Source organism: Neopsephotus bourkii, unplaced genomic scaffold, assembly GCF_033783945.1.
Source record: "Neopsephotus bourkii isolate Nb327-2 ecotype Australia unplaced genomic scaffold, CSIRO-AGI_Nbou_v1 NB_289, whole genome shotgun sequence".
Lineage (NCBI taxonomy): Eukaryota > Metazoa > Chordata > Aves > Psittaciformes > Psittacidae > Neopsephotus > Neopsephotus bourkii.
In genome coordinates this window covers 42,802-68,857 of record NW_026900798.1, presented here as the reverse complement: position 1 = coordinate 68,857, position 26,056 = coordinate 42,802, and the positions used below count along the sequence as shown (strand labels likewise).

General features: G+C 42.9%; 1 protein-coding gene across 1 annotated transcript in view; it reads left to right on the top strand.

The window, feature by feature from the left end:
* Positions 1–26,056, top strand: part of ATG10 (autophagy related 10) — a 93,518-nt gene that overhangs the window by 49,997 nt on the left and 17,465 nt on the right. The window contains exons 4-5 of the mRNA XM_061347078.1: positions 4,223–4,349; positions 18,139–18,236. Coding sequence (XP_061203062.1) covers positions 4,223–4,349; positions 18,139–18,236 — 225 coding nt within the window. The remainder of the gene's footprint in view (positions 1–4,222; positions 4,350–18,138; positions 18,237–26,056) is intronic.

Here is a 26,056-nt window from a genome sequence, read left to right as displayed (position 1 = left end):
TTGGTGTCCCTCAGGGATTGGTGTTGGGACCGGTCTTGTTTAACATCTTTGTCACTGACATGGACAGTGAGGTTGAGTGCGCCCTCAGGAATTTTGCCAATGACACCAAGCTGTGTGGTTCGGTTGATACGCTGGAGGGAAGGAATGCCATCCAGAGGGACCTCGACACGCTTGTGAGGTGGGCAAATGCCAGCCTCATGGAGTTCAACAAAGCAAAGTGGAAGGTCATACATGGGGGTAGGGGTAATCCCAGGCAGAGGAGCCCTGAGAAGGACCTGAGGTTCTTGGTCAATGAGAAGCTGAACAAGAGCCAGCTTCCGTGTGTGGTTGCAGCCCAGAAAGCAAACTGTATGCTGAGCTGCATCAAAAGGAATGTGACCAGCAGGTCGAAGGAGGTGATCCTGCCCCTCTACTCTGCTCTTGTGAGACCCCACTTGGAGTACTGGGTGCAGTTCTGGTGTCCTCAGTGTAAGGACAAGGGGCTGTTGGAGCAACTCCAGTGGAGTCCATGAGGATGATCAGAGGACTGGAGCACCTCCTGCACGAAGACATGACGTGGGGTTGCTGGTCAGGCAACCCCCTGTTCTTCTCACTGGTTACGTCTCTGACTGTCTCAACTCCACACTGTGTTTTCAACATGGAATGGAAAGGGAGGATCAAATACAGAGAGTCAAGGTCTGTGTAAAGGTAGGGACTTGAGGCTCTGCACAGGAGGGATGAAAACCAGCAGCACAATGACCTGCACAGACTAAACCCATGGGGTCTGCAGAGAAAAAAGTGGGACATGGTCCAAATAACTGTGGAGAACACCCAGGAGGAAGAAGAAAGCACATAATCTCACCGTGCTGCCACACCCGCCACATTAAGTTCTGTTTTAATTCCATCTGATGAATGCTGTCCTACCATTAAGTTTCATGCTCAGATCTCCCTATTTGCCAAAGGGAAAGCGTTGGATGGGGAGGGGAGCTGCTCCCTGAAAGCTCTTGTGTTTCACATGGTAGCTTACAGTCATCTGAAGAAACACTACTCTGGGGAAACAGCGATATGTTTATTTTCAACGTTGGAGGCTGAAACGAAATTAAGTGTAAATGTATTCCAAAGCAGTGAAATCAGATTTGCTTACTAATCTGGATTCCACCTCCTTTCTTCCCCCTCACACCGAAACTAACAGTACCAGTCACTGTGCCTGTGTCGCCTCTTCCTCCCTTTCCAGCTTGCAGCCCAATCCTGCTGTGCTCCTGCAGGAGAATTTCGCAGGAGGCTGGTCTGCAGCAGGAGTAAATAGAGGTCAGGACAAGAAAAGAAAGGAGGAACATGGGAATTGGAAGAAAGGCAACAGTGACTTGATATCCAGGAGAAATGTGCCTGCTGTTCTTAAAACCACTTCTCTTAGCTTTTCTCCCCAAAAAGGGCATTAGGGCATGCTTCTGCATTTCAAAGGGAATTTAGGCTGAACAAGGAAGGCTGGCCTTGCTCCTAAGGTGACCTGCCTTAACCCATGCCTTCCTGCTGCTCTTCAGTCTCTGGAGAACAGCTCTCTCTAAGGAGTATCAAAACACACTATTAACTCTCTCCTGCTGTCAAATGAACTTGTTGCAAGGGGTTTTAAACTGGACTTCATCAGGAGGGATAAAAATAGTACAAATGTGTTATTTTGCTTTCAGAATGATGTGCACCGTCATTTGTTGTGTATTGATTTAAATAATGTTAGCATTTTAAAAGGAGCAAATTGACTTAATTTGTTTAGGGGCTCCTTAAAGGTTGAGAACAATTTTATATGAGTTAAAATTAGTGATAATTCATTTATGATGGAACCGATATAATTTAGGTAGTTGCTGCTTTTTTCTAATACATATATTGCTTTTAAACATCTGCTCAGTCGTCTGTTATGGTAGCATGAAAATGATTTTATGGGAGAGCAATGGGGGAGCAGGTGCTTCCTGATGACAACTTCCCTGTTAGTTTAGGAAACAGCCAGTGAGTCCTGGTTTTAACTTGAATCATGGCAAGCATGCAAGCAGATTTGCAAAGCAAAAACACAAAATTAAGAAATCAAATTACTTCATAGCATTTTTAATGATGGCAGTTCCAGCAATCCCCCCTCCCCCCCATTTATTTATTTATTTATTTATTTGTTTGTTTATTTCTTAATGCAGGTATGTTCGCTTTGTCTTTGACAGGTCTAAGCAAAATGATGGATTTGTTTTGTAGTTTGTGTATATGCATAAGTGTTTTGTGGCAGTTACAGAATCTTTCAAACTTAAAATTGATTTCATGTTTTTTGATGCAGTAGCTAAAATTCAACTTTAGCTCAAAAAGAGATAGGACAACAGTTAAAGAATAAAAAATGAATCTCTTCTTTTGGGCTGATACGAAACTTTCTGAGGCTCCATTGCTTTATTAACCCATGCATAGTTTTTCAGATGTTCCAAAAACCACCTAAAAACCACACACACTCATTTATCTCATCAGCAAAGTTCATCTCTTCAGCTAGAGAGATACCATCAAAACTTTTAAGCTCCAAAATGTACTTTCCCTGCATAGATACTGTATGCTGTGCTTACAGAGACTAAAGTACAGGATTACACATCAGCGCTGTATCTTTTTATGTGAGAAATCTTGAAACTGCTGTTTACAGATGGAAAGGAGATTAGAGGTAGCCCTAAGAAGATTCAGCTATCTGCCTCTGTATGCAAATCACAAATACAGTGTGACAATTTGTCACCAGAAACAGCAGAAAAAGATCTGAGTATCAGAAACATATTTTGAGTAAGTGTGGGAACTTAGTACACGACTGAAGTCCATGTTGTTACGGAGCAGAAGTGTCAGTTTCAGAGTTTTTTTTTGAGCTTTGTATTCAGCCAAATACTTGCTTTCAGAAACTGCTTAAACCATCAGTCAAAACAAAAAATTCCAGTGTAATACAGAATAAATGTGTCCAAATATATTCTGCTCTCCAAAAGAATAAAGCAGTAAAACTGCTGCCTTCTCTGCTGCTTCTCCTGCCATCACACTGTGTGCATCTACTGGAAAGGCCACTTTGGGATAAGATCAGCTTTCTCTGGAAATAATAGGATGTTTGGGGAAGTACCTGTGTCTGGTAATGGCAGGAATTCTTATGACTTTTTCATGGCTGTCTGAAGGAACAGTGAAAATAGAAAATCTTCCCTCTTCCTTTACCTAATCCAGCAAATGATACTTACCACCTGAAATCTGTGCTAACCCAGTAAGTTGAATTTTAATGATGAAGTTGTTCCTAGCTAAATTTATGGCTTTCTGAGATAATAAGCAGGGTTTTAGTAAAGTGTGTTTTCCCTCAGGGTATACAGGTTTGAGTATTTCATTTTTGAGCAAATATTAACTTACTTATTTTCCTAAGTATTTGGAGGTAATAAAGACTATGGCTTCTTTATCAGTCTAAAATAGTCACAAATTACATATCAGTATTTGTGTAAAGGTATGCAGTCATTTTGCCATTGTATGTAGAAGCGTATATAGGAGGGAGAAGTATGTGTGTACATACAGCTTTTTTTCTAGAACAATAATATTTAATACATGAATGGGCAGTCTTGCCATTTCCAGGAGAAGTATTCTTCTAGGACAACGTAAGCTAGTGACTAAGCAGTAGGCAAGGCCATAATATCTGGTGAAACATTGAGGTCTGTAAAGCAGTATGATTTTAATTCCAGAAGGCTCATCTGAAGGGCCTTTTTAAATTTAATGTAGGTTCAGTTCTGAATAAGGACTCTTTCTCATCCCCACCCCTACAAACTTGAAAACCAGTGTTTGACATCTTATTTGTCTTTTGGCAAGCAAAACCATATTATTTAAAGATACATTTTTGAAGTGATCTCTGCTAAAGGTACTGAGGAGAGCTGGAGCTGTAGTCCCCTTGTACCAGTTATTGTGCCATAAACATTTTAGGGAGCATTTGTCTTTTGCTTAGAAAGGCAGCCTGAACTTAGGAAGACTTCAGTTCTGCAGATGCTTACACACAGTTCACATTTTGTGGAAGTAAGTCTGTAAGATGTCTCTGTAGGGTTTGGACTTTGATTTTTCTTTTTTTCCTGGGAGTCTGTATCAGTACTGCTGTGAAAGGGGTGATGGCCATTATTTCTGTTCTGTGTATTTACTGAATTTATTATGATAGTAGTAATTACTTCTCTCTTTATACACAGATACAAAAGTTGATTTATTACTGTGTTTGTGTTTGTTGTTTTAGGAGTCTTTGGATGATTCTCAAGTAGCTGGAGTTTGTGCAACAGAAGAAGTGATTCGCTATGAATATCATGTCTTGTACTCCAGCAGCTACCAAGTACCTGTGCTCTATTTTAGGGCATGCTTTCTAGGTAAGACCAATCTTCTGTTAGACAAAGTAAAGAATAAAAATAATTTGGATGTAATATTTGTTAAATACACAGATTTTGTATTAAATTGAGGTACATAGTAATGATCATACGTAATAAGAAAGTAAGAGATGAGGCTGTTCAGTAAATTTAGTGGTAGTCCTGACACAGAGCTTCAGGACCTTGGAGTAGATAATACCATCTCAGCCTGAAGAAGGCTGATCTTTGGCTCCTGGCATCTTGCTTGTGGTTGACTGAAACTGCCGGTCATTTTTCTTGTTCTTTTCTTCAACTGAATACAAAAACTTAAAGGTGCATGTTTGAATTTGGCTACAAAACAAGGGCACATAATGACAGTGCTTCTGCAGAACTGTCTCTGTTTATTTCGGAACCTGAATTTGAGCCACAAGGCTGGGGTCTAAATGTACCTTTAAAAGTATATGCTGTTTTCCATTTAAATTTGCTTTATAATAATACCAATAAGGTGTTGCTGCCTTCTACCTGTTAAAACTGGCTCCTGAAAAACTGATACTCTTTCCTCCCTAATACACACAACTTGTAACCCACTACTTAATTGCTATAGCCACTGTGATTTTACCCACCATCCTGTCAGGAAGGAAAGAGGAGCACACAGCCTTCTGCCAAGGCCACTGTTAGAATCACTTGTTTTATCAGCAGAGAGTAATCACACTGCAGCACTGGCTGGGCTCTCTTCCTCTCTGCCTAAATACTGTGTAGCTAGAGTGGAGGGATTGAAATCTTCCAACTCATTTCATTCAGTCTCCTTCATGCGTCATGATTGGTTGGGAAGGGTGGCTGGAAAAAAGGACCTGGGAGTACTGATCGGCAGGTGAACATGAGCCAGCTTGTGCCCAGGCAGGCAAGAAACCAACAGCCTTTTGGCCTGTATCAGCAATATTGTGGCCAGCAGAACCAGGACAGTGATTGTGCCCCTGTACTGGGCACTGAAAATGCCCAGAGGTGAGGCTGCATCTTGAATCCTGTGTTCAGTTCTGAGCCCCTCACTACAAGAGAGACATTGAGGTGCTGGAGTGGGTCCAGAAAAGGGCAACGGAGCTGGTGAAGGGCCTGGAGCACAAGCTGATGGGGAATGGCTGAGGGAACTGAGGGGGTTTAGTCTGGAAAAGAGAAGCCTCAGGGGGGACCTTAGTGCTTTCTACAACTATCTGAAAGGAGGATGGAGACAAAAAGGGGCTGATCTCTTCTTCCAAGGAACAAGAGACAGGGCAAGAGCAAATGGCCTCAACCTGCACCAGAGGAGGTTTAGATGTATATTAGGAACAATTTCTTCACTGTGTGAACTGGTGGTCAGGCATTGGAACAGGCTGCCCGGGGAAGTGGTGGAATCACTGTCCCTGGAGGAATTACTAAGTCGATGTGGTGCTTGGGGTCAGGGTAGACTTGGCAGTGTTAGGTTAACAGTTGGACTAGATGATCTTAGGGGTCTTTTCCAACCTAGTTAATTCTGTGATCAGCATCTTTTGTGTTGTGAATAATCTTCTAATCTTTATTCAGGTAAAAATGTCTGAATGTTGCCAGTAATATCTTCTCCTTTTTAATTAAAAGGTAGCTTAAGCTGCTTTGAATGTGTTTGGAAAATTTAATCACTCTCTGCCTTATATTGTTTAATGGTTTCTAATTTTGCAGTGTTAGCTTTTTAAAAGGCACTTCAGATTTAAAATTGAAGAACAAATTCTCATAGACTCCCTGGTGGAAAGGTTTCAGTCTGAGGTGCAGTTTCAGGAATGGATAATTTGGGGTAAATTTTCAAACTGGGACATGGAGAACTGAGGACATTGCTCTGCCTTTACCACCAACAGAACTCATTTGGACACATCCTGCTGCAAATCTATTTCTAGAATTATTACAGGCATTTACAAATGTGCAGTGTTTTGCCTTTAAACTTACTCTGCTGACAGGAAAATGAAGAAACTTTTGCTGTAAGAGACAGATTAACCTATCTGTGGTCATGAGAAATGTCATCTTCTTGGTTTTTAGCTGAATTAATAGTTCTCTGTCTCTAAAGAAGAGGATGGAGATATGCAGGTAAAGGAAATAGGACACTATTTCTACTGTACTGTACTTTCATATAATTAGTATTCACCATAAGCAGTTAATCACCAGAGAAGAGCTCACAGAGACAAAACAAGTTGTTTAGCTTGTCAGCATCAGAGGATCCGAGGTGTTGAAACATGACTCCTCATAGCTGTAAGCGCATATTACAAAGCTAGTGGATGATCTAATGCACAATCGTAGTATTATGTGCCAACAGCTCCCCTTGCAGTACAAACCCGTAATTGTTCCTACAAATACAATTGTGTTTTAAAACACTTCTTGAGAACCTTCACAATGAAAAAGAAGGACCTTTTTTTAGGTAACTCCTAAAGTCACCTGGATTCTCCTCAGCATAAAGCATTCTCTTTTAACATCTAAGAGTCTCTGACTGTTCAAGATAGAAGGACACAGAATGCTGGCAATAATTGCATTTCCTGTAATGTTTTCAGCTAGTATTTTCTGATTTTAATTATTAATAGCTTACCGTTGAAAACTAATTTTTTTTTTTTCTCCATGCAAGTTATTTGCTTGTGTGTGTCACACTCTGTGAAGGTCCAAACAAGGGGTTTTGAGGAATGTGCAAATGACAGTCACAATCACGTGGCGTGTCTGAGCAAAGTACCTTTTGTCTTGTCCTGAACCTGTTATGAGGAAACCACTAGGTAATGCCCTGAATTTTTTTTTTTTTTTTTGAAGTAATTAATAGTGTTTGTGTGATAGGCTCCTCACCTTGTTCCCCAGACAGGTAGTAATATTCACTTCTCTAAAATAATCAGAGAAGAATCTTCTGAGACCTACATCAATTTCCCAGTCTTAATTCCTAGCATTATTTGTAGGTTAAGTAATAGAATCGGTTCCTTATAAGTCTCTCGTGACCTGTTCTTGGTTTCCCTTGAATTCTGTCCATACTGATCCTCATGTTAATTAGAACTTGTTGCAGAAGGTGAAGGTGAGCTATCCTCCTTCCAGTGTTTCCACAGTCCTGCCCTGTCTTGCCTTCCCCAGGAGCAAGGTACAGAGTTTGAATTAAAAACTCTGCTTCCTATCTGGCAGAATGTTAAGTGGCCATTACACCTCTAGGCCTGCCTAGAAAATAATAATTCTTCTGTTCAACCTAAGTAGTTTTGCTTGTTTTACAGTATTCACTTCCTCACTTTGTGTGTTATAATAGCAGCTGGTGCCAGCCTGTGCAAATCTCTGCTCTTCCAAATAGTCTCTTTAAAACTTCTAGAACAATTAAACCATACCTTTCTCCCATCATATCACAGTATCACAGTATGTTAGAGATTGGAAGGGACCTCAAAAGATCATCTAGTCCAATCCCCCTGCTGGAGCAGGAACACCTAGATAAGGTTACACAGGAACGTGTCCAGGCGGGTTTTGAATGTCTCCAGAGAAGGAGACTCCACAACCTCCCTGGGCAGCCTGTTCCAGTGTTCCGTCACCCTCACTGAGAAGAAGTTTCTTCTCAAGTTTAAGTGGAACCTCTTGTGCTCCAGTTTGTACCCATTGCCCCTTGTCCTATCATTGTTTGCCACTGAGAAGAGCCTGGCTCCATCCTCATGACACTCCCCCTTTATATATTTATATACACTAATAAGGTCACCCCTCAGTCTCCTCTTCTCCAAACTATAGAGAGCCAGCTCCCTCAGTCTTTCCTCATAAGGGAGATGCTCCACTCCCTTAATCATCTTAGTTGCCCTGCTCTGGACTGTCTCCAGCAGGTCCCTGTCCTTCTTAAACTGAGGGGCCCAGAAGTGGACACAATATTCCAGATGATGTCTCACCAGGGCTGAGTAGAGGGGAAGGAGTACCTCTCTCGACCTACTAACCACCCCCCTTCTAATACACCCCAGGATGCCATTGGCCTTCTTGGCCACAAGGGCACAGTGTCGGCTCATGGTCACCCTGTCGTCCAACAGGACCCCCAGGTCCCTCTCCCCTACACTGCTCTCTTAACAGGTAGTTCCCCAATCTATACTGGAACCTGGGGTTGTTCCTGCCCAGATGCAGGACTCTACACTTTCCCTTGTTATATTTCATCAAGTTATTCCCCGCCCAACTCTCCAGCCTGTCCAGGTCTCTCTGGATGGCAGCACAGCCTTCTGGCGTGTCGGCCACTCCTCCCAGCTTAGTGTCATCAGCAAACTTGCTGATAGTACACTCAATTCCCTCATCTAAATCACTGATGAATATATTAAATAATACTGGTCCCAGTACTGACCCTTGAGGCACTCCACTAGATACAGGCCTCCAACTAGACTCCGCCCCATAGACTACAACTCTCTGGCTTCTCTCCTTCAGCCAGTTCACAGTCCACCTCACTACACGATCATCCAGACCACACTTCCTCAATTTAGCTGCAAGGATGCTGTGGGAGACTGTGTCAAACGCTTTGCTGAAGTCAAGGTAGACCACATCCACCGCTCTGCCATCATTCATCCACCGTGTTATTTCCTCATAAAAGGCTACAAGATTGGTCAAGCATGACTTCCCCTTGGTGAAGCCATGTTGACTGCTCCTCATAACCCTCTTATCCTTGATATGCCTTAAGATGGCACCAAGGATAAGGTGTTCCATCACTTTCCCAGGAATGGAGGTGAGGCTGACCGGTCTATAGTTACCCAGGTCCTCCTTCTTGCCCTTTTTGAAGACAGGAGTGACATTTGGTTTCCTCCCGTCCTCAGGCACCTCTCCCGTTTCCCAAGACTTGGTAAAGATGATGGAGAGCGGTCTAGCAATGACCTCCGCCAGTTCCCTCAGCACCCGCGGGTGCATCCCATCTGGACCCATGGATTTATGGATGTCCAGATTGCTCAACTGGTCTTTAACCCATTCCTCATCGACTAAGGCAAACCGCTCCGTTGACCTGTCTTCATCTGAGGTCTCAGCGGTACAGGGCTCTTCAGGACTGCCTCCGGCAGAGTAGACAGAGACAAAGAAGTCATTCAGTAACTCTGCCATCTCTGTATCTTCTGTCACCAGGGCACCCGTCCCATTCATCAGTGGGCCTACATTGCCTCTAGTGTTAGTTTTATCTGCCATGTATTTGAAAAAGCTCTTTCTGCTATCCTTGACCCCTCTCGCCAGCTTTAATTCCAAGGAGGCCTTAGTCATCCTAGCTGCCTTCCTACATCCTCTAGCAGCAGCCTTATATTCTTCCCAGGTGGCCAGCCCTTCCTTCCATGACCTGTAAACTCTTCTCTTCCACTTCAGCATACCCAGCAATTCCCTATTTAGCCACACAGGTCTCCTGACCCTCTTCCTTGACTTCCTACGTGTCGGGATGCTCTGATCTTGAGCTCGGAAAAAGCAGTCCTTGAACGTCAACCAACTATCTTGGGCCCCTTTACCTTCAAGCAGCCTAGCCCATGGGATTTCCCCTAGCAATTGCTTGAAGAGGCCAAAGTTTGCCCTGCTAAAGTCCAGGGTTGCAATTCTACTTGCTATTCTACTGACCCTACCACACAAGATCCTGAATTCTACCATCTCGTGGTCGCTGCAACCAAGGCAGCCCTCAACCTTCACTGCTTCGACCAGACCCTCCTTGTTAGTGAGGATGAGATCCAGCAGCGCACCTCTCCTGGTTGGCTCGTCCACCATTTGCATGAGGAAGTTATCATCCATACACTGGAGGAACCTCCTGGACTGCGGCTGGGTTGCCGAGTAGTCCTTCCAGCAAACATCAGGGAAGTTAAAATCCCCCACGACGACCACGGCCTGTGACTGTGAGGCCGCTCTCAGCTGCCTGTAGAAGGCCTCGTCAACTTCCTCACCCTGATCCGGTGGCCTGTAACAGACCCCCACAACAGTATCGCCCCTGCCAGCCTGCCCCTTAATTCTCACCCACAGACTCTCGACTCGCTCATCATCTGTCCCCGGACAGAACTCAACGCATTGTAGCTGCTCTCGCGCATAAAGAGCAACCCCACCACTCCGCCTGGCTGGCCTGTCTTTCCTGAAAAGGACATAGCCCTCCATGACTATATTCCAGTCATGTGAGCTGTCCCACCACGTCTCTGTAATTGCCACCAGATCATAATCTCCTGACTTAACACAGGTTTCTAGCTCCTCCTGCTTATTTCCCATGCTGCGCGCATTGGTGTACAGACATTTCAGGGAGCGAGCTGAGCACACCGATTTCACCCTAGGATTACAGGAGGCCTCCCAGTCTTCATCAATTCCGGAGCGCTGTCCCACTGAGGCAAGCCCAGCTACAACCCCATCCCCCTTCGAATCTAGTTTAAAGCTCTCCAAATGAGCCCTGCTAATTCTTGCCCCAGCATCCTTTTGCCTCTGTGCGATAAACCTTTCCCACATGCCAATGTCCAGACTGGTGCCCTATAAAACCAGCCGTTATCAAAGAATCCAAAGCCCTGCCTGCAGCACCAGCCTCGAAGCCAATCGTTTATGGACTGAATTTTCCCATTCAGTCCCACATCATCAATAGAAGATGGAAGGAGTGAAGAGAAGATCACCTGAGCCCCACAGTCTTTCACCATCCGCCCCAAGGCCCTGTAGTCTTTCTTCATACCCCTCAGACTGCGGGAAGCAGCTTCCCCCTCACCCGTCTGGAAGACCAGCAGCGGGTAGTAGTCTGTCGGGTGCACCAGGTTGGGGAGCGCCCTGGTGATATCCCTGATCCGGGCTCCAGGCAGACTACACACTTCCCTATGATGAGGGTCAACTCTGCATATCGGGCCCTCTGTTCCTTTCAGAATGGAATCACCTACTACAATGACCCTTCTTTCTTTCTTACCAGAGGCAGTCTTGAAGTGTGAAGTCGACCGCTTTTTCCTATGTGGCCTTGTAGGTGGGCCTTGCACCACATCCTCACCTACCTCTCCTTCAAGATCCAGGGCCTCAAACCTATTACAGAGGGACACCTGGGGAAGCGGGGCAGGAAGGGAGGAGGGCTGCCCACGACGCCGAACCGGAACTCGCTTCCAACCCTCATCATCTTTTTGGTCCCCTACCTCTGGGCGACAGCTACAGGGCAGGGGCTGTCTCGGGCCGTCCCCCTCTGTCTCAGGGGGTCCATCCCCTTTTGGGGGGTATCTCCCTGGAGCCGTTCCAACTGGCCAGCCAGGGAGTTACTCCAGCAGTCGATCTCCCTTTCACACTCCCTGATGCTCCTCAGCGTCTCAACCTCCACCTTAAGTTCAGCCACCAAGCTAAGCAGATCTTCTACCTGCTCACACCTCACACAGGTGGAATGCTGTCCTCCCTCCCCCGGCAGTAGCAGGCTCTGGCACTCCCTGCATCCAGAGACCTGAACAGCCACGGTTAGGGTCGGGGTCTCTGTCTGAGTTGCTACAGCCCTCTTACTGCTAGCTCTCTTTCTGGAGGCGACCATATTGGTCAGCACAACGACCTACCTGTTCTTCCCTGCACCTGGTGGGCACTGACACGTAGCTGCCCTCTCAAAGGCTTTTTCAAGTCAAGGGGCAGGGGAGTGGTCGCCGTTCACCGTGGGATTGCCCCCCGCCACGTCAGCCGCTCTCTTGCAAGGGCTACTGGGACTTCGGGAATCCGGAAGTGTCGGGAAATGTCGGGAATCGCGATGGCTCTGCGGTATCCCCTCTGATTTTCCTAATCTCGGTAGAAGCTCGCGGTCGCTGTAGCGTGCCGGCTGCGGCTCTAGCTGGGCTAGCTCCAATCAGCTGACTGAATATATATGAATCATATGTGAGTTCAGTTTTCATTGACTTGCAGTCCCCCCCGATAGAGTTGCTGAGAGATTTTACTGTCATCTTTAGTGTAGTTACCATCTTCAGAAGCTTGTGTCAGTAAGGACACCCAGTTTTCACTCCTCTCTGCTAGCAGTTGTGCTCCAACGTTGTAGATCAGTTCTTCCTGCAGAAGGGTAGAAGTTCCATTCTGTGCTTACCTTGCTGCTGTCTAAATTGGATGGTTCAGAGGGACTTTGAGAGGCTTGTGAGGTGGCCAGTATGAACCTCATGAAGTTCAACAAAGCTAAGTGCAAGGTCCTACCTAGGGGTTGGGGCAATCCCAGGCACAGCTACATGTTGGGCAAAGAAGAGATTCAGAGCAGCCCTGCGGAGAAGGACCTGGGGGTGTTGGGTGATGAGAAACTGAACATGATCTGGCTTCAGTGTGTGCTTGCAGCCCAAAAAGCCAACTATATCCTGGGCTGCATCAAGAGGAGCGTGACCAGCAGGTTGAAGGAGGTGATCCTGCCCCTCTACTCTGCTGTCATGAGACCTCACCTGGAGTATTGTGTGCAGTTCTGGTGTTCTCAACATGAAAAGGACATGGAACTGATGGAACAAGTCCAGAGGAGGGCCACGAGGATGGTCAGGGGCTGAAGCACCTCCCGTATGAAGGCAGGCTGAGAAAGTTGGGGCTGTTCAGCCTGGAGAAGAGAAGGCTGCAATGGAGACCTCATAGCAGCCTTCCAGTATCTGAAGGGGGCCTATAGGGATTCTGGGGAGGGACTTTTGATCAGGGACTGTAGTGACAGGACAAGGGGTAATGGATTCAGACTTAAACAGGGGAAGTTTAGATTGGATATAAGGAAGAAGTTCTTTCCTGTTAGGGTGGTGAGGCACTGGAATGGGTTGCCCAAGGAAGTTGTGAATGCTCCATCCCTGGTGGTGTTCAGTTTGGACAGAGCCTTGGGTGACATGGTTTAGTGTGAGGTGTCCTGCCCATGGCAGGGGGGTTGGAACTTGACGATCTTAAGGTCCTTTCCAACCCAGACCATTCAAGAATTCTATGAGTTTCTGGAATTCTTCTTTAGATCTCTATTTTTGGTGAAGCAAAGTTGGGTATGTAAGGTAGTGTAAGGTAAGGGTTTGAATTTTTAATTGCAACTGAACGCTTTTGAGAGACATCGAAACTTCTTTAGATTTACAGAGTAGATCTTGTTTGTGCAAGGACAAATACTTCAGCTGAAAATAATGATTAAGTATTGCGACTGTCTGAAAAGGTGTTTGGGAACATTACAGGATACAAGAAGGTATGTATATGCTACATATATATACACAGGTAGGAAACATTTTTCACTACCTTATGATACTTCCCATGTCGCATGTATTCATAATAATCAGACTTACTGAAGCCCCACTCTGTCAGGAGCCCAAGGCAATGGTCCTGAATACCTGAGAGCATCAGAGACCTAGCTATTACTTCTCCAAAATCAGTCTTACACATGCCACACTGTTCAGAAATGGGAGCCCTTCTTTTTTCCTCTGGCTTCTGAGATTACCAAATAGCTTGTTGAAGAAAAGCATAAACCCCTGCTGATATCTGATGTCAGCAATTAGCCCCCTTAGAGACAGATGGTATAGCCAATTTGCCTTTCCCTTCAATGCTGGCATGAGCCCAGATGGGCTGGGCTAAGTCCAGTAAGCTTTCCTTAATCAGCGGAGTATTTTTGCCTTTTCTTAGTCTTTAAGATGTCAAGGAACTTTGGTCTTTTCCTGAACTGTCATTGTATGAAGCCAGACATTCAGAAAGTCTCTTCCACCAATGGTGAGGTAGCAGCAATACAGACGTCATTCAGGAACCACACTGCATTTCCCAAACATCTCTTATTTTTTCCTACAAAGACAGAAGAGTAATAATGAATGCTGAGCACTGAAAAGAAAGAGCAGAACTTACGGGAATCAATAAGGACTGCAGCCTAACTCCTCTAGAAAACAGAGAACTAATAGGATTCTCATGCTGACCTGCTCAAAATACATCTAGCTTTCTGACATGCATATAGATCCCTGCCAACAAAAAAACCATGCTAATCAGTAATTATAGAGAGAGGAAGCTTGTAAAGGTAATGTAACTTCCTCCAGCCCTGAAGGGGTGACATTCTGTACTCATAACCATGTTGGGCCTCACTGATTGCTCTTTCCAGAATACGAATTTACTCCCTGAACTCAGAAGCATGCAACCGCTATATTCTTTCTCACACAGATAGCTCTTCCTAAGGTCGTGTCCCATATGAACTTTTATTGTGGCCTTGAACAGAAGTAAAATAGAATAATTTGTATAATCAGATATTCTCCTAAGGTGTAAGGGTATTTTTGTTCTTTTGTGGCAATGTTTTCTTACCAGTGTTTCTTTGGAAAGTGTGCCAGAATGAAACCTCAAAATGATTTGTGCACTGTTTCACCAGAAGTGTTAAATAACCTTTAAATGGAAATCCAGGAAATTATTAAAAGCCTTCAGTAAACATCAAGAAAACAGAATACAGCAACTTGGGAAGCCTGAAAATTTTCTCTGAAAATGGATATGAAATTTGTATGCTTAAGGAATTTCTGCTCTTTGCAGAAATTAAGGTGCCAAGTCAGCTGGGATCTGCAACTCCTATGTAGTCTTAATGTTGCACCTTGCTGCTGTGTGGGGGCACTCAACCATCTGCTTTGTAACTGTTTCTTATCTGGGTGACATAAGTGAATTAACCCCAAGTGGACCATCAAGGAGCTTTTCTCAGAATAAGGTTGTCATAGTGTGGACAGTTTGAATAATAAAAATCTGAGTGTGTGGTAGAAAGGCTATAGTTATTTTTTCCTGACTGTTAAGACAGATGAACTGGTTGATGGAGCCCATAATTATGGCAGAGACAAAACCCATAGTTCGGAGTGTTTGACTCCTTTATCTCCTTTCTCTGAATAAAAATCTTAGTTGGCTACTGCCCAGGTTCTTTTGGCCTTTCTTGCTAGGTACATGGCATGTTCATTCTGTCTGAGCCTGGGTTAGTACCGATGAGCTGGTGATGTGTTACATGCCGAATCTGTGGCATTATCGGCAAGAGCTCTGGACAAAGGTACAGTAAATCTGACATGACTCACAAGCAATTGTTGCTTTGTGATGTACATTTTCTTTCACTCTCTGTCATTATTTAATGGGCTGAATGATAGAAAATGTACATATAACCACAAGCTTTCACCGGTCTGCATACCTGCTCCCAGCTAGACTTGGGATGTGACTTGGGACAAGCTGCAGGCACCTCAGCATCTGTGTTGTCGTGGGTGGATGATGAATAATTGTATTGCTGGGTGAATCTCAAGCCTCTGCCTTCCTTTCCTGCCACTTCTCTTGGCTTGGTGCTGATGCTGTCTTCTTTTTCTGGCTGAACTTTTTGAGTTCAGCTCCATCACAGGAAAGAATAAAACAAGAAACAGAGAGGCTGCTTGGCTCAGCAGGTACCACAGTGCCCTCTTGTTGCTAGCAGCCACAATTACAGACTGCTCTGCCAGCCCAGCTGGATATTTGAGGTCTCAGTGGGCTGCTAAACATGTGAATACTGGCAGCCTTGGAAAAAGGGGTCTCAGACTGTCCAAAGAATACAGATACATGTTTTATGCAAACCTGGGAGCTTGTGAATAAAATGAGTTCACTTATATTACCCTAAACAGATGACCAAATTCACACAGAGAAGTTTTGAAATATGAAACACAGACCCAGATGCTACCTGAAATGACTTTTATTGTTCACACTTACCTTCTGGCACAGAAACAGCAACAAACCCAAAATAGACTGCAAAAAGTAAAAACTATTCTTCTTCCTCCCCAGATTCTTCCTAAGAAATAGTCCTTCTGTTAGTCATTTTAAGATCTTACCATAGTTGGGGGTTTTCTTTTCCTTTTCTTTTTCTTGTTCCTTGTTTTCTTCTTCTTCTTTTTTTTTTTTCTTCTTTCTCTCCCTTTTTTAGTTGGTGGTTTGTTTTTTGTTTTTTGTTTTTTTAATGATAAAACATCAGACTTTCAGGTCTTCATCCTGCAAAAGAGGATGGGGAAACTACCCACCCACCGCATCGCCTTTTGCAAGGGTCTTGAGTTCCTAGCTCTGTAGCTGAACTTCTCATCCATTTTAAGTATTGATAACTTATTCTTTTCCTGCTGCATTTGGCCTTCCATCTTCTAGAGAAGTCAGCTAGTTAGTTAAATAAGAGTTTACAGGAATACAGTACTTGGGAGCATGTGTGAAAGCTTGTTCAATTTAAAAACCACACTCCATTCAAAACTCATTTAAAGCTTAGTGAATTGTATTAAAATAGTGCAGAGAATTAAAAACTTAGGGAAATTTAAATCCAAGCGTATTTTAATATGTAAGTGCATCGTCAGAATGCCCAGGTCAATTTTTTATACCTATGTGAAACACTGCAATTACTATGTAGTTACTGTCTGTGATCTCACTTCAATGTGAAGTGGAACTTTCGGGTTGGATGTATTTGTGTTTTTCTCTGAAATTAAAATAATTGATACTGAAATAGGATTGAAGATAAACTGCTTCTCATGCATGAAGTAATAACGTAAAGGCAAAGCTCAATTTTATGATTAATGCTTGATTGTTGCTGTAAATGAGATTAATGGTAACGGTCAGAGTAAAAACCATTCAATATGTACAATCTGAATTTGCTTGTTATAAAAATTCACAAAGAAGGGTGTACAGGTCAAAATATACAATGACATATCAAATCTTGCATTAGAATGTGTGGTGGTGTAGATGTTACATTTGGGCTTTTTCTGGATTCTTTTTGCAGGGTGAATAGAAAACAGATAATTACAGGTATGCAGAGCATCTTGCACACAGATGATCTGAGCATAAATATATCCTTCTAAACTTAACTTACATTCTTGTAACAAATTTCTTAGAAATGTAGACTATCTCCAGCACAGTTCTGGTGTCTGCCGTCATAAGACATAGGGCATGACAGCTTAAGTAGTCTCGTGTTCATGAGGATGGCATAGTGTAGCAAGTTTATAAGCTGTTACCCCATCAGATATATTAATTGCCACATGCTTCTGCTGTATGGTGCTTTTGTAAGTTCAGAATTTGGTGCTTTTTTATAAAGATGTGCAGAAAATAAGATAAAGCAGAGGCTGTAGGCACCTGGTTTTAAGTTATATCTAAACATGGCATTCAAATGTTAATGGGATGAATAAATCTTCATTTCAGGGACATGAAAATGTCAGTAGAATAAAATTATTTATGACAGAATAATGGTTTCTGACACCTAATAAATACTAGGGTGGAGCCACTTACTGAAAGTATATAAAAATATTCTGTTGCTTTTTGCCAAAAACAAAAATTCAGGAAAAAATTGACATGCTTATTTTCCAAGAGATTGACACTAATATCTTTGGCATAAATCTAATATCACAGATAAAAACCTGATGCAACAATGCTATATAAATGCCACTCAAGAAAAAACTATGGGCATGTAGGTTACCAAATTGTGGTAAACTTTGTTAGCAGAATTTTGCAGATTTTTTCCACTCTTTCAATGTGAATTGCATGTATTTACAGTGGAATAGCTGTTCATGATATTATTTTGTGGTTTTGAATTTATCTTACCCAAGCATTATTTTACAAAATCAGTTTGACTTTGTCGTGGTTTAAACCTAGCCAGCCAGCTTGTGAACTCACTCCCAGCAAGTGGTGCTGGGCTGGAAGCAGTCGAGGCCCGCGTCCCCTGTCCCCCGTCCCCCCTCCCCCCAACAAACAGCATTGTTGCTCTCAGGTGACAGAGAGGGAGGCTGAAGAGGGAATCAGGATAGTTTTACATGCACCCTCAGTCAGCATTGAAACAATGCAGCTTTGGAGTTATGGCTCCAGGAGGGACTGTTTTGCTGTTGGTTTTCCATCTATTTCATAGTAATCTGTATTTTCAGACTTACTTTTGCTATTCTGTATTAAAGATACAGCATGCTTAAAAGCTTTGACTTTGGGTGGTGGTTTCTCCCCCCCACAGATGGAAGACCTTTAACTCTGGATGAAATATGGAGAAGTGTTCATGCATGTTACCAGGATCGTCTGCAGGAGGGGCCCTGGGACACTGTTACACAGCAGGTGAGAAACCATTCATCCTCTACAAAACTGATGAATGCAATATGTGCCTGAATCCTCAGTAACCTTATTCCCTTCCTGGACACAAGTGGAATACATAAAAGTCTGAAGTTGTGCTGAGCTACAAGTACCAACAATAGTTTTAGCCCTGAATTTTGAAGGATGTGTAAGTGTTCACCATGTAAGACTTAATGTATATCGCTTAAAATACTTTTTCAAAGCCAGTCCTGAAAACATCAGGCCATGTCTGAATAATCATGGATTTGGGTAAATACAAAAGTAGACTTATTTGTGTAAGTAATATATACTAGTGTAACATTTCACAGATTGTCTGTGAGTCAAATGAGCAAAAAAGACTGTCGTCAATTTTAAATAGACTTGCACTCCTTAGGATTGAAGGAGAGAAAAAATTGGTCTCTCAACCAAATGGTAAGTTATTGCCAACTGAATTCCTTAAGAATCAGTAGCTAATGAATGCTGTGTTTTACAAAAGGAAGCAGATTAGTAAACTGTGATGTCACTGACTTTTAGAGCTATTCAACTCGCTTTTATTTAAAGTGGTTTTAAAGTCACCACAGCATTTCAGCAGCTCTTTCCAGACTTGTGATGATGGCTGTCTTGGAAACGGCCGCACTTGCTCAAGGAAGAGTCAGAAATGTTTCAGAGCCAAGTTGTTTCCTATGGTTTCTTCTTTCAGCTCCAGGCCTCCAGTGCAAGTTTGGACTAAGAATAGAGACCCTCCAGGTGTGAATTGTTTATCATCAAAGATACTAATGTGTCCTTTTTTCCTCCCCTTTCCTTCCTTGTCTTTTTGGGTTTAGCTCTTCCAGGTATACAGGTCTACTGCACAGCTGGCACAACGGGGATGTAGCCTCAACTGAGTTCTGCAGGTGTTTCCTTAATTCAGCTAATACAATTTAATTACAGGATGCCTGTTTGTAGATGGTACTCAGTCATGGGAACACAAGCAGAATTCATGTTTTTGCCACCATGGACTATTATTTACCTTATAATAGCTCCCTGAGAACCTAACAAGCATTGGTTTTCTGATGTTTGCTGTGCCTATCTGAATTCCAGGTGCGAGTTTTCAGATTCTTGCTACACGTATTTTTACATAAAACATCAATTACCTGACTTGTCTAATGCAGAATGAAGATGAGAGAGGTTTTAACAAAATAATGTAAAATGGTAGCAGATAACTGATCTGCACAAGAAAGTTCAGATTCTTCAGTAAAGTTTTATGATTTATATCTGAAGTTTCAGGTATGTTTCTGCATAGAGAGTGTCCTGGGTTAAGCTGTAGCAATCATTTTTCTCCTTCTCAGCAGCTAGTGCAGTGCTGTATTTTTTACTTTAGTCTGAGAACAAAGCTAATCCCCAATGTTTTTAGCTGTTGCTAAGTAAAGTTTACACTAATCAAGGACTTTTTCAGTCTCATGCTCTGCCAGTGAGGAGGGGCATGGGAAGCTGGGAGGAAGCAGAGACAGGACACCTAATCCAAACTAGTAAAAGGAGTATTCCATACCACAGCACGTCATGCCCAGTATAGAAACGATGAGATCGCTGCTCAGGTCGGGCTGGGTATTGGTTGGCAGGTGGTGAGCGGTTGTATTCTCTTCCCTTGTTATTTCCCATATCATTATTATTATTGGTGGTAGCAGTAGTGGTTTGTGTTATACCTTAGTTACTGGAGTGTTCTTATCTCAACCCACGGGAGTTACATTCTTACACCTCTTCTCCCCATCCCCCTGGGAACCATGGGGAAGAATGTGGGGGAGGGAGTGAGCTACTGTGTAGTTCTGAGTTACCAGCTGGGCTTAAACCGTGATGGAGAGGCAGAGGATTCAGGTAATTTTGCCTTCACTGCTTCTGCGCTGCTCCATTCCTAGTTGACAGAGATAAGTATCCCTGTGGTCAGATGCTAGGAATCCTTTAGGGCTGACATCTCTGGTATTTCCCAGCTGAGCTGTTCTGGCTTGTGGATAGTTTGTATTCCCACCTGCAAAAATGTTCAGGAGGCTCTGTTGTGCACACTCCAGAGATGGCATGCCTTCTCTGCACCCGTCTTATACTGTGGCCTGGAGCCACGTTAAAGCTCCTCTGTGGAAAGCACAGACTCTATTCATCTTCAGAGCGTTGCAAGAACCTGCAGTTCTGTGTAGATAATAAATCATAATGCAATACTACTGAGAATAAAGCATAAACACTATGTTTGGAACGTGTAAAATCAGAATGGTGGAAGCCAAAAGTAAAACCGTGTCACTTCGACCCAGAGATGTAATGACTGGAAAAAGTGTAATATAACCCCCATTGTCAAGAAGGGGAAAATGGATGACCCAGGGAACTACAAACCAGTCAGTCTCACCTCTGTGCCTGGCAAAATCTTGGAGCAGATTCTCCTGGAAGGCATGCTAAGGCACATGAAAAATCAACAAGGTGCTTGGTGACAGCCAGCATGGCTTCACTAAGGGGAAATCCTGCCTGACCAATTTGGTGGCCTTTTATGATGGGGCTACAGAACTGATGGACAGGGGTAGAGCAGTTGACCTGCTCTACATGGACCTGTGCAAAGTGTTGACCTGCTCTACATGGACCTGTGCAAAGTGTTCAACACTGTCCCACACGACATCCTTGTCTCTGAATTGGAGAGACATCAATTTGATGAATGGACCACTAGGTGGATAAAGAGCTGGCTGGATAGCCACACTCAGAGAGTTGTGGTCAATGGCTCAATGTCCAGCTGGAGACCAGTAATGAGTGGTGTCCCTCAGGGATCAGTATTGGGACCAGTCTTGTTTAACATCTTCGTTGCTGACATGGACAGTGGGATTGAGTGCACCCTCAGGAAGTTTGCCAATGACACCAAGCTGTGTGGTTCGGTTGATACGCTGGAGGGAAGGAATGCCATCCAGAGGGACCTTGACACGCTTGTGAGGTGGGCTGATGCCAACCTTATGAAGTCTAACCATGCCAAGTGCATGGTCCTACACCTGGGTCGGAGCAATCCCAGGCACAGTTACAGGCTGGGCAGAAAAGGGATTCAGAGCAGCCCTGTGGAGAAGGACTTGGGTGTGCTGGTCGATGGGAAAATGAACATGAGCCGGCTTCAGTGTGTGCTTGCAGCCCAGAAAGCCAACTGTATCCTGGGCTGCATCAAAAGGAGTGTGACCAGCAGGTCGAAGGAGGTTATCCTGCCCCTCTACTCTGCTGTCATGAGACCTCACCTGGAGTATTGTGTGCAGTTCTGGTGTCCCCAACATGAAAAGGACATGGAACTGATGGAACAAGTCCAGAGGAGGGCCACGAGGATGGTCAGGGGCTGAAGCACCTCCCGTATGAAGGCAGGCTGAGAAAGTTGGGGCTGTTCAGCCTGGAGAAGAGAAGGCTGCATGGAGACCTCATAGCAGCCTTCCAGTATCTGAAGGGGGCCTATAGGGATTCTGGGGAGGGACTTTTGATCAGGGACTGTAGTGACAGGACAAGGGGTAATGGATTCAGACTTAAACAGGGGAAGTTTAGATTGGATATAAGGAAGAAGTTCTTTCCTGTTAGGGTGGTGAGGCACTGGAATGGGTTGCCCAAGGAAGTTGTGAATGCTCCATCCCTGGTGGTGTTCAGTTCCAGGTGGACAGAGACTTGGGGGACATGGTCTAACGTGAGGTGTCTCTACCCATGGCAGGGGGGTTGGAACTGATGATCTTAAGGTCCTTTCCAACCCAGACCATTCTATGATTCTATGATTTTTTTTTTTGCCTCTGAAGGAATAATAAAGTAAAGCTGTCCTACATCTAATAACTAGATCTGTGTGTGAGATACATACACACAATGGACTGCAGAAACAGATTTTATGGGTGGTAAAATGTGTGGCATGCTGAACTTGTGACACTGCTCCAGAGGTGGTTCAGCCAATGTGAGACCAGTGACAGAACACAAGCTAAGATGTAAGAAAGGGCAGTTTGGAGAAATTAGCAAAGGTTGTAGCAGCAAAGAAACCGTTGAATATAACATCAATATGAGTTTAGATTAAATAAGAAGATTACAGAATAAGTTAAGCTATTCATCACAGAGCGCAATACTGGAACTGCTGGCAGGTAGCAGAATCCAGAAAAGTTAAAATCCTCCAGGAATGCCACTACGTAAATTGGAATTACTTCTTTTTCTACACTTTTTCATGTCCTCCTTCTTCCTGAATACCATGTACCTGTGGCTTAATGTGGTTGAATTCCACTTGTTCAGTGAGCTTATTGTGCTTTACATCAGTATTGAACTTTGTCCAGAGGCCCCAGCTGCATTCCTGGATTGGAAATGTACTTTCCCACATGGCTGCAAGAGAAAGCCTCTGGGAAATCAGCTTTAAGAGGTTTACAGTTTTAATTTTAGATGAAAGCAAAAGGGCACCAGGGAGGTTGCGTTTGCTTGTGGTCATTGAGCCAAATGATAAGAAGACAAAGGAATGTGTGGTTGGTAGAAGCATACATTTCTGGAGCTGAATCAGAGCTGAGGAAAGCACTAGTACATGCAGCAGTGTCAACACTATCACATATTCATTGCCAGCAACCACTGGTGCAACAAACACATCCCTCTGTAATCTGAGAGATGCATGTGCCAGTCCAAATACAAATAGCAGTAAACCCCAGAGTATTCTCAAAGAATTATGAAAGATAATATAAACATACTGGAAGAACTAGCCAGAAAGCCGCAGATCAAAGCAAGAGTTAGGTCTATAAGAAAAAGAGCATTCAATTCAGGGTTCTGACTTGAAATGCAGCCTTCCCTTCCTGCTTTTGTGCTGACCCATTTTGTTATGTGGGTTAGGCTTTGCCTGCAGGGACGCAGATCGTATAATACAAGTCACTGGGCAAACTCACCAAATAAGGCTTGAAGTCTCAGTGCAAATGAACAGCAGAGAGAAAAGGTTTAGGATTTTGCTTCAAACAGATACAGATTGAAAATTCTACAAACAATCTGTCCGTGGGAAGAAAATTTGAGTTTTCCATTGGCCGTGCATGTTACTTACCTTTTAACTAGGGCTGATTTTGCACTTTGATTCAATATTTGGCAGATTAGGAAAAGAAAGTCATACTGCCTTTTTTTTCTTCCAGATACAGGATCTCACACTAATAATTTGGGACTTATATCCAATGTATTTAGTGAAATATTGGTGCCATGCCTGTGCACATTTTTGATACAACTGTATTTTGCCTTATAGTCTCTATGATAAAATATATGAGATCAGGAACTGAGACATTTGCCTAAACTCCAAACAATTTCATTTTTTGGCAATTACATTGCCATTTCAGTTAATAGGAACATTTCAGTTAATAGTGGAAAACAATTATATTGCCAAACAATTATATTGCCAGAACCAAATTTTAGGTAAAATTTGAACTTTTTCTAGTTACTCTTGATTATTGTGGAAAGCCACATTCAGTTTCAGAAAAAGAATCTTCAGATATTTGCACTGACTAGATTATTCTTATTGCAAAAAAGCAAAAGTCAACTAGTTACCTTCTCATAAATAAATTAACATGATAAGGTTGCATAGTATTTTGTAATGATAATTGATAAATGGTGATGATTTAATTGCACTTCCTCTAGTAATAATCTTAAAATGCTCTACTGAAGTTCCTATGATTGGCTTTCTTCTGCGTTAAATCGCTCTAGAGTCTTCAGTCATCCCTTTTCTACATCCAGTGATAACTTGCTTTAGCTTTTTTAAATAATACAAATCAATTATAACACACAGCTGTTTAACAAAACTTCTAAATGTTGCTACAGGTCTCTGTAGGTATTTCCTGATGGCTTATAATGACATCAATTTAGCACACCTGGTAAGGTCTGTGTGAGCTGGAAGTAGTTTAAATCTGAAATGACAGGAAAATTAAGGATTATTTATGGATTATATTGCATTTAAGAACCATTGCCAACTGTTTTTACTTCTTTTTATGAAGAGTCAAAAGTGGAATTGCAGACATTGCTGAATAGTTTACTTGTAACTTGGTGGGTGCCTTTGAGGATACCCTGTGTGTTAGTTACATTTCTCTGTACAATCTACATGAAAGAATGTCTCTTTATCTTTTTGAATCAATGGATCCAAGAAATGTACTCTTTCCAAGAAGCTCCCTTCCAAGTCTTTATGGCTTGTCCTGAACTGTAAACAGGGCTTTACACAGTTGTCCCTTACTTGGATTTTCCTGTTCAGCTTGATATATGATGGAATCCCAGCCTGCATCCTCCATATCACCCTGCTGTGCAATCTTCTGGGCTCCTCAGCCTCCCAGCCCTGGTGTTTTCCTCACTGCATTGCTTTTTAAAAGTACTCACTAAGCCAGTTATATATCAGCCATAAGAGCACATAAAAGATGTAGATGTTTGGAAGAGTGCAAGATGGGAGAAGTTGCAAATAGATGAATATAAAGATAACACTAAGGCTCTTGGGAACGTTTCAGTTAATAGTGGAAAACGAAAGCAAGACACATTCTCCAAAAGCTCAGGCAAAAGTCTCCAGCTAAAAGAAAATTACATTAGAGGGAAAGAAAAGTCTCAACAAAAGAATAATGAATTATGTCATCATGGTAATGGATGACATCAAGAGACATGTATTTCTCTCCCATGTGCTCTGATACTTGATAGAGATCTCCAGTAGAGCTTTAGGTAAATACATAATGGCATTGTGTAAACCAACTCAAACATAAAAGTCCTTCTTTGTAGTAACGGAGCAGCAGATCCACCACACTAATATCCAGGTATGATGTGCTAGAGGCACAGCTACGCTGGCAGCAGTCTGAAACTGCCATGGTCAAATGCTGAATGCTGAGACATTTTGAAAGGAAAAAAACAGCAGAATAGGGAAAAGGTTCAAAAAAGAAAAACAGAGAGTAAAGAATACAAATGAAACAAAGGGGAAGAAATCTTTCTGGTGATAAATGTGTACATATTTTGCCACATGGTAGTGCACGATTTAACAACCAGGAATTTATGAAACAAAGGCCAGCTAAACTATAGTTAATATGTAAAGGTTACATTTTACCTTTTATCATTTTGGAAATTTCTCCCAGGGTAGATGAAAAGATGTGAAGCAGCAGAAGGCGACTTTATAGTTGAAGCTGGAACTTCTGTCTTCAGACTATGTGGTATTAGGTTCCTTTCTGTAGAAGTTGGAAATACGGTGGCCATAAGTACCTGAGAATATCACATTTTTTCATATAATTTTTAATAACCCACTTTTCAAACTTATGGCCTGGTAATCATGAAGGTTTAAGAGCATAACTTTACCAGATAATATATATACACTTCCATATAAGCTATATGCATTATTGCATACAGCAGTAAAGCTACTTTGAAGGTTTTAATGACTGTGTAATGGCCAAACTTTAAAATAATAGTTGAAGTATTTAAAAATACAAATAAAAAAGATAAACAGAGATGCTCAGCTGTCCTGCTGATCCATGTTGATGTTTTTTCTACCTATAAGATGACTGATTATCTGGGAAAAGTTGCTGAGATAACAGTTTTCAGGGTTGAAGCCCTCTTTTTTTTGTGTGTGGAATGAGCATAGGGTACCAGCACTGACAGTGCATGAGTTTTCATCCTGGTATGGCTAGGTGCTCCAAACCTATTTTGAAGTAACTGGCATCAAGGACAGTAGTATAGTCTCCACATGCAGTTGAGCCATTGTTTTCTGCAGAGAATGTGAAATGCTGCTGAATTAGTGATGTGTGCAGTCACCTATTAGAAGGTAAAGAGACCTATTTATTTCCCAAATTTGTTTAAGAATAGTATAATATTTACCAGATTGGGTAAAAAAAAAGGGGGGGAAAGAC